Raw genomic sequence first — 9,379 nt, forward strand, 5'->3', positions numbered from 1 at the left:
TATCGAATCAAAGTTCAAACCAAAAAATGTATGTTTACAATAATAAAGCAAACATAGTTAAATCTTTTCTGCAATTGTTCATTTTACTTTTCTTCTCCGAAAAGCGCTCCTAAAATTCATTAATAGCTATATTCATTCTTTATTCAGCTGCTTTCTCATAAATATTAATTGTGGGTACATTTTTTTTCTTTTGAGAAGTGACGATTACATTGTTATTATATAAATTTCACATACGAATATATATACATAAAATATAAAAAAAAATATACATAAAATATATATTTATTTTATAATATATGTTATATATATATATGCACTTAAGTTTGCAAGTTCATTAAATTCCTAAATGAGTAGTTCAGTCCAATTAATAATATCTTCTACTCCAAAAAATTCAGTAATTCATTTTCGGTCACGCGGTAATTCATCATTCATTGATAATTTTTCATCCCCAATAAAGGTTATCTCCACTTAACTTTTTTTTAGCAATGCAAAGCACTTTTTGATTAACGAAATAAATTTCACTTCATTTTTAACACAGCTGAAAAATGAAATGAATTCCTTTAAGGAATTGACCTATTCCTTGCAACAATTGCTACCTCTTACAAGTTATTGTTATCGGATAAAGCTCAGCTGTTTCACTTACAGCAATTCATTAGTTAAAAAATTTTGATCATGATAAGTGATTATCAAAAAATGAATAATTGTTTGTCATAATCTTTGCTTTCAATTTTCTGGATTAGTTTGGAGATAGAGATAGAAACAAATGAAAATATGAAACAAATTATACTTTGTTCCCGTGAAAAATATTGAGTGATGGAGTAATGAGGAGTAAATTTGTGATTCAAATTTTACAGTACAAAAACATTTATTGATTGTATTGCGGAATTGGTTGATTCATTTTATTCTCGGCAACATTATCACCAAATAACAACCAAAACAATCAATGGCCACAATTGCACCTAAGGTAAAAATTAATTGCATAATTGTGGATAACTTAATACAACAAAATATAATACTTGTATATATTGTATATAATTTTGAACTATAAAATTAGATTTGTTAATTCATGCTTTATAAAATTGTTATTTGCCATATGATGTGAATTGTGCAAAAATAATTTCAACAAATTTTCAATTTCATCGTTGAGATTACTAAGATTATCAAGAAAAAACTAAAAAAGCAATACAAAAAATTTACATGACAAAATATATTGCTATGTTGTTCACACATTTCATCATATCCATTTAAAAAAAAAGTAAAGTTTTTAGAATTTATTTATCAGTTGAATAGAATAAAAAACTATATATTCAGTATTAATCTTGCATACTCCAGTCATCACAGAAATAGCTTACTTTTGATTTTAGAACTGATTTAGTAATTTATTCAAAAATGTTATTGTGTTAAGAATGATAATGAAAATATTCCCTGCTAGATTGGCGCAGAAATTTGGAATTATCAGTTTTAAATATTATGCTTGAAAAATTTACGGAACAATAATAGTAATTAACATTTTTGCCAACCAGAAATAAGTTTGCTTATTTCTGAAGCTAGCAAATAAATTCGTGTTTCAAGACTAGGTGAATTCTTAAAATACATTTTTGCATCCTAATTAACTTTAAATGCTAAGAAAACGTGTGTGGTTGACGTTTGCTTCGTTAGCAGTTCATCACCTATTTGTAATTTCAATGATCTCAATTCCTAAGTCAACTACATATATTGAAAATTAATCCTGTTGCTTTATGATAATTATTACACTCAAATAAAAAATACAACTCAATTCTTTTTTTATTTAACATTAAACTTAAAAATCATATTTGAGTTAAGAATAATTCATTAGCAAAAAAGTAAGGAATAAAAAACTGGCGTTAGAAAAAAATATAGTACATCTAAAGTAATCAATAATATATTGAAAAAACTAAATAATATATTTAAAAAACACATAACATATTGAAAAATATATTCATAGTAATACAAAGTAGCAAAAATCACATTTTTTTTTTTCATCTGAAGCTAATAGCATATTACCAATGATTTGTTAATTATTCATTGTTAGTCATCAACGATAGCTAAGTGGATACTTTCAGGAGAAAAGTCCAGACGTTCCAGTTTATGAATTCAAGGAAGATATTTCAGTAAATGTAGTAGAAAGAAATGTAAAAATACGAAAGTCCACACTATTCGCATGGGGAATCATAGTACCACTTCTCATCGTTGCTGTCATCATATTCGGCAGCTTATACCTGATCGCAAGAGCAAAACTTCAGAAATACAATGATACTGTCCAGCCACCTGGTCATTACGATTTAAGTGTATGCAAAAGGAAGTAAGTCATTTGAACGCAATAATCGCAATAATAAATTAGTACTGTCTTAAATGATTATCATTTAACGAATAATTTCCCTTAGATATCCTCTTCTGATGCCAACAATAATATTTAGAAAATCAACTATTCGACAGCTGATTTTTGCCGGTAATAGCTTATTGATAAAGTATTTATTTCTTTTATTTTACAGGTTCGATGTACCTCCATTATTCATCCTTAGTTTCGACGGTTTCCGAAATAGCTATTTGGAGCACAATATTACACCATCAATTCAACGTTTGATAAACTATGGCACCCACAGCAAATATATGTTACCAACATTTCCTTCTAAGACTTTTCCCAACCATTACACCATAGCAACCGGACTTTACCCAGCTTGGCATGGAATCGTAGATAACGCTTTTTACGACACACAATTTAAAGTAATATCATTTATTCAACCCTTTTTTAAGCCAATATATGTTATCACATTTTGAAAGTAATATTTAAATGCTCATCGAAAATTTAATTATTAATTAAAAGTAATTAGTGATTCCTTGAGGATAGATTTCTCATTTATTTCTTGCCTTATGAGTGTAATCAATTTACTGTACTGCATGTGACTTGTCAAAGTAAGAGCAGAAATGTATCTACATTTCTCACATACTACCATTGAACTATTCTTTAAATTTCAGGATTTTTTCAAAAAAAGTACTAATCAGTCTGGCTGGTACCTTGGAGAACCGGTAAAACTTTTCTTCAACTTATTCGCTTAAAGTTTTAAAATCTATCAATACTTCCCTAGATTTTTTCACAACATACTCCTCACTAAATCTAACTACCGGCCGTACGCTGACCTTAAAATTGAAATCTTACTCTGACGTAACAAAATATTTGAATCACAGTGACGAAGCATTATGACAAACTTCTTTTCCCATTTTCTTCTCATCTTTATAAGTCATTAACTAACTTCAAATGAAATTTAGATATGGGAAACAGCGCAAAAAGCTGGTCTCAAATCAGCGGTATTTTTCTGGCCTGGAAGTGAAGGAATTGGTAAGAGATACACGTTTCGTATCAATTATAAATGATGAAATTCCACAACTTCCTTTCATTATTCAGCGATTGATCACAGAAATTTATAATAAACAATATAGCCGAATGTTTTGCAATTAGAGTCTTTTTGATTACTCATTTTTATGGTAAGTAGGAAACTTTCGCAAGAAATTGTCTCAATTCACATATTTAACCCATCTACAAACTACACCGTCGTCTTAAACATGGCTCGTCACCAAGACATCAATTCAAGTTAGCTGTGCACTATTCGTTGTCATTATTTTTGTTTTCTTTCCTGAAATTTCATGAAAAGGAACTGTTCCAGGGAAATTACCTAACTTCTGGATGAAATACAACAGTTCTGTACCATTTACATATCGGATTGATACAGTGAGTAATGATTTAAATGACATTCATTTGAGTCCCTTTTTCCTTTGATTTTATTTTCAAAGACAATTTGTAGATACCATTCAACTTTTAACCATCATAATTCACATATCAGTTGTTTTCAGTTACGTGTCACTTTTTTTTTGTTTTGCTAATTGGATGAAATGGAATTTCCTTTACGCTATTTTACTGAATGCCATTTCTTTGAACACATGTTATTTGTAATCCTATAAACTAATTAATAAAATAAAAGGAATTGTTTCAAAGCTGTTTTGAAGAAAAACAAGAATACATGAATCGCTAAATAATTTTCGTATTGTGGGCATTAGCTTCTAGCAATGTTGGATGAAATGGAATCTTGAATTTTCAGCTAATCAAATGGCTGAAGCTTCCGGATGGTGAACGGCCATCACTTATCCAAGCATATTTCGAAGAGCCTGATTATGCCGGACATATGGGTGGACCGGATTCTCAAACGGTAACATTCTACATATATTATTTACCAACAATGTAATTAAATTTGCTGTTTTCAATTAAAATAATATACGACCAATGTAATTTTTTATTCAGCTAATTTGAACACAAATTTCAATGTGTATCACTAATTCTAATGGTATGAGAAATTTTTATGGAATGGAATTAGGCCTATTTTATTAAACCAAATTAGATTTAAATTTCAGCTAAGAAATTTTCATATTAAGGTTCGCACAGCAATGATATTAATGGATGGAATGATTAACTATTTAATAAGTCGACTGACTGAAGAAGGTCTTATGGGTTGCATTAATTTCATTTTGCTTTCCGATCACGGTTCGTCCCTTTACATTTGTTTAAAACTTGAAGCTTTTAATATTATTTTTCAGTGAAGATAAAAATAAAGTAATCACTTATTTACTTTAATCTGTCCTCTTTAGCTGATACTCTCTGTGACATCGTAGAAAAGATAAATTTCATCAAAGTTTCCTTCTTGGACAGTATCTTGCAGTCAAGTAGTTATAATGAAACAAATGGTTTTTTTATTTTTTTCTAATCTAGTAAAGAAGTGGTTCATTTTGTGATCTCATGTAAATACTTTAGTATGAAATAATTTACTATACCAGTATTATTCAATATTTTGGCTTTTATCAGGCATGCAGCAAATGGACAAAAAGAAATCTGTGGTTACTATGAATTACTTAGGACCACAATTCAATGACATGTTTTTTTCTGGTGTGGTAGCTCGAGTAGAAATCAACGAAAGCGCCCATTCCTCTCAAAAAGGCAATGTTACTATTCTTTATGATCACATCAATATTTTTTTGGATGAATATTCTTATCTCTTATGATTTTCCAGATGCAGATAATATTATCAATGATATGATTTCGAAGCTAGAATGTCAGCATGGAAATAATTACATAGCATACAGAAAGGATTTGGTACCGATAAGATTTCATTATGCCGGTTCGCCAAGAATAGGCGATATTGTCATTAAAGGACGTCCAGGAGTGTGCATTTTTAAGTATGCGTTTTTTCAGTGAGATATTCTCAAAATAATCGAACTTTTCGGCTATAGTTCGCATCCTATTTTTTATCATGACTAGACACTGAATATGTATGTTCTTATGTGGATTTTTACAATAGCAATTCTTTTGTAACGCTTACAATAGCAATCGTTAAGTCACTTCACATAATGTGTTATCTGATTAAATTAGTTCAGAATAAGCCTAACCGCCTCACTACTTTTGATTATAAAACTTTTTAAAACGTACGGAATATTAATTAAATGTTCAGAAAGACAGGAAAACTTTTCCCATGTTTAGAACAGATGAGGAGAAAGAATCGTATAAACTTCTCGGTGACCATGGCTATGATAATAGAATTATCAGCATGCGGGCTATTTTCATTGCCGTCGGTCCTGATATTGCGCAAAATCGGGAGATCAGTGCTTTTCAGAATACTGAGCTTTATAATCTATTCGCACGTGAGTTCCTATTTTAAAAGCTAAAATGAATTTAGGTGGAAGAAATGAGTCAGTTATAACTGTATTTTGAATCCGGGATCATAAATTACAGCATGCGATAGAAGAACGTGTAATTATTTAGTATTTTGGTAGAGAAATTTTAACTCTCAATATTCTGACGTTTCTTTAAGTTATGGGAAACAAACCTTTACAATCATTCTTTTAATAAAGATTTATTACGAATTGATGCGGCACCAAATAATGGAACGAACGGTATTTTATTCCCTGTCCTCCGCAATCCGCCAGCTTTACCGATAACGACTATTGATCAGCCATCAGATCAATGCACTGAAAAGATAAATATGAAATTGTGTAATTTCTCACATAACTGCCAGGTAATTCCTTTGTATTATTTATGAAAATTCTCAAAAAACCGAACGACTTAAAGTTGATACAATGTTTTTAACCCAATATATAATCACAGTTATCAATTGAATTAAACCCACTGACCGTTGTTATACTTCCTTTTGCACTTGTCTTTTTTTTTTTGCTGTTTATGAATGACATATGATGTATTGAATTAGGATCAGTAATATATTCTTTCAGTCATTCAATTTTCTAACGTTTTCATATCATTCAGTTAATGGATAACATTTACCAAAATTGTTCGGTGATATTTCACAGTTCTGTCAGTGCTAGTTATCATTTTACGGGTGATCTCTGCAGTTTACAACTTTGCGACGCCATTATACATTTTGATAAGAAGTTGAGAAAAACAATTATGGTGGAAGGTATCATGAAGAACACTATTTGGACGGAAGAGATAAAGTGAGCTTTTATATGATAAAAAACTTATCATTATGAAAAGAACCAGTGGTAATTTCGATTAACGAAGTATTTAACAACATTCCTCAAGTTAAAATAAACATTTGTTTTAGGGAGAATTGTGTGACTTATATTGATAATGTTACACAAACTAATTCATGTGAAATTTCAAAGGATGACAGTTACTCATTAATTTCGCTATTTGGAAGGCTTGGTAACATATCTTTCTGTTGCTTATGAAACAACTTATAGCGATATACAAAATATCTCAAAGACTAAATATTTAAAAAGACTCGATTAAGACCATTTGGTCGGAACGGATGATAACCTAACTATTAGAATAAATTAGCATACTATGAATTAATGGTTCATAGTGTAAACAAATCAATAACAGATTTAGACAATCCATAATAGATCTAAGAATTCCCAAATGTTAAATGATTCTGATCACCAATATAATAATTTACTATTTTACCTGTTTATCGACCATAGATGTTGTTTCAGATAGCTATTATACGTTTGATCTTACTCGATTGGTTGTGCCAAAAGTTTTTGTTGATGGTTAGTTATCGAAAATGGACATAAATTATATTTGTCTCGTAATATCTTTGATGGAACGCTAAATGATTTTAAAATATGCTACAGATTATGCTAAATTGTAAATTAGAGAAGTTTTCAGGAATATGGCAATATGTCTTAAATGAAACAGCTGAATACCTAGTCAAATACGGTAACTTACGATTCTTCTCTGGTGCAATATATGATCAAGATGGAGATGGGGTACGAGACAGTGATGAAGTTATCAGGTAACCACTGTATTGCATGATATGATCCACCCCGCTTACTCTAACTATAGAAAATTTTACACTTTTCCCAGTATACAAACATATTTGATTACATGACACTATCATTCTTACTTCTGTTTTGCTATTACAGGAAAAGTGACCCATCACATTTATTTTTTGTACTTATGTGGTGCAAGAATCGCGCACTTATCGGTCATAATTTATGCAAGGATACTGTCTTCGTCCCTTATATATTACCATTTAAAGGGAAAAATTTGAACTGCTTGGTAAGATAACTTTGCATAGAAAAGACCGCACAGTTATAGTTAGAATATGTAATGTCTTCAAATGAAGTAAAACCCACCAAAGAATGACTTAATTGATAATTGGAAGAGAACGAATAGTTCCAATTACTCTGATCTTTCGAATGAAAATTGTAATTATAGGAAATGCTTTGAATACATGCAGATGTATAGCTTATGTTGAATCACAAGTATATTCATCATTAAATTAATAATAACTGATCGATGTATTTTCACTGCAGTAGAATATGTTGTTCCTCTTCGAATTTTCAGTAATTTCACTGTGAATCATTTTTTACAGAAACCTACGGAATATCTCTATGACAATACAGTTCGAATGCGTGATATCGAACTACTAACAGGAATGGAGTTTTTCACTGACCGAAGCATCTGGTCGAATGAGGAAGCAATCCAACTACGAACTTCGTTGCCGGAAAGAAAACGGCCGTCATGATAACACGTAACATTAATTAGTAGTACTTTGTCTAATTTCTTTTTACTGTTGAAGTTAATAACTGTTGAAGATTTGTTGGAAATGATTGTGAAATGGTGAAGCATGAATTGTTTAATTACTGTATTGTTAATTCCTCTCATCTAAGATTCTTAAATTTTGATCTTATTATGCCTTGCTTTTAGATTAATTAGATACAACTTGCATTTCTGTTAGATCGCATCAGACTAAAAATTTTAAGTACTTTAATTCCAAGATTTGCATAAGCTTATTTTAGGAAATTTAATGATACTGCTATTCTTAGTCTTTACGTACTAGCATACTGTTAATTTACAATTAACTTACATTAAAAATTTACACAATAATTCACCACATTCTTAACTGCTTACTCCTTTATCGTAATTTAATTTTAATAAGCTAAAATGAATTACGAAATAAATAAAACTAATTAAGGGAGTGCTACTAATATACTAACAGCAAGTAGAAAGCATATACTTAACTTATTAACTTCGTTCTTTTTTTCATTTCCCATTTTCTTCTCTTTTTTGTTTAATAAAAATTGAAAAAAGAACAAGCAACAAAGAAAGTTTTGCCAATTGACAAATTGAAAAAGTCTTAAGAAAAGCACTTCTCAACGAAACACTTTTCTTATTAGTTTCAAAACTTTACTCAGGTCATCTACGCACAATCTACACTTACTAAAACCAACACGAAGGAAATAAACCATACAACAGCAATAACAAGAGTTTAAAAAATTCCAAAAAGATAAAGAAAATTAAAAGAACCATAATAAAAACGAGACATAAAATAATTCTTACTAACAAAAGAAAAGAAAATGAAGTACTTTACCTTAGAAAGATGAATTTCGGTAATATCACTGAACTTCAGCAATTACACATTCCAAAACATAAAAAAGGGTCGTTAATGAGTAAAACAGACATATACAAGCTTAAATATCAATCGAATAATTCATTTCTCTAATAAATGTTGATTTAAGTTTGTTATAAAATTAAACAAACTTCAACGTTATGGCCTAAAATAAGTCAGATGTTCTCTAATTAGGATGAACTCTAATTAGGATAGCGGTAATAACAGAAACTTTTAAAACACAATTACAGAGGAATTAACGGATCAAATGGAAAGATCTATGTTACTCTTTAGCTAAATGATCTGAAATTAATTTGATAATTTATGAAAAATGCTAGATTTTAGGAATGATAGCAAGTGGAATTATAGTATTCCTAGCATAATTCAAATATTAGCATTTGAAAACAGATTCAACAGAAACTCAATCTTTCTTGATTATATCAGGTGATCAAAGCAATCCTTAA

The 9,379-nt window shown here is 29.8% G+C and overlaps 1 protein-coding gene across 1 annotated transcript; it reads left to right on the forward strand.

Annotated features, from left to right (window-relative positions):
- Positions 1–943: 943 nt before the first annotated feature.
- On the forward strand, positions 944–8,051 carry Bm2419 (Uncharacterized protein; the record flags this gene model as incomplete). Its single annotated transcript, XM_043075135.1, has 18 exons — positions 944–964; positions 2,085–2,323; positions 2,514–2,745; positions 2,998–3,048; positions 3,289–3,358; positions 3,684–3,748; positions 4,116–4,223; positions 4,447–4,555; positions 4,874–5,005; positions 5,079–5,244; positions 5,546–5,706; positions 5,917–6,080; positions 6,326–6,513; positions 6,624–6,724; positions 7,015–7,071; positions 7,190–7,316; positions 7,447–7,582; positions 7,899–8,051. 18 exons carry the CDS (start codon positions 944–946, stop codon positions 8,049–8,051), a joined length of 2,280 nt encoding a protein of 759 aa, XP_042931069.1.
- Positions 8,052–9,379: the final 1,328 nt, after the last annotated feature.

This window comes from Brugia malayi (genome assembly GCF_000002995.4).
Source record: "Brugia malayi strain FR3 genome assembly, contig: Bm_v4_ChrX_scaffold_001, whole genome shotgun sequence".
Classification (NCBI taxonomy): Eukaryota; Metazoa; Nematoda; class Chromadorea; order Rhabditida; family Onchocercidae; genus Brugia; species Brugia malayi.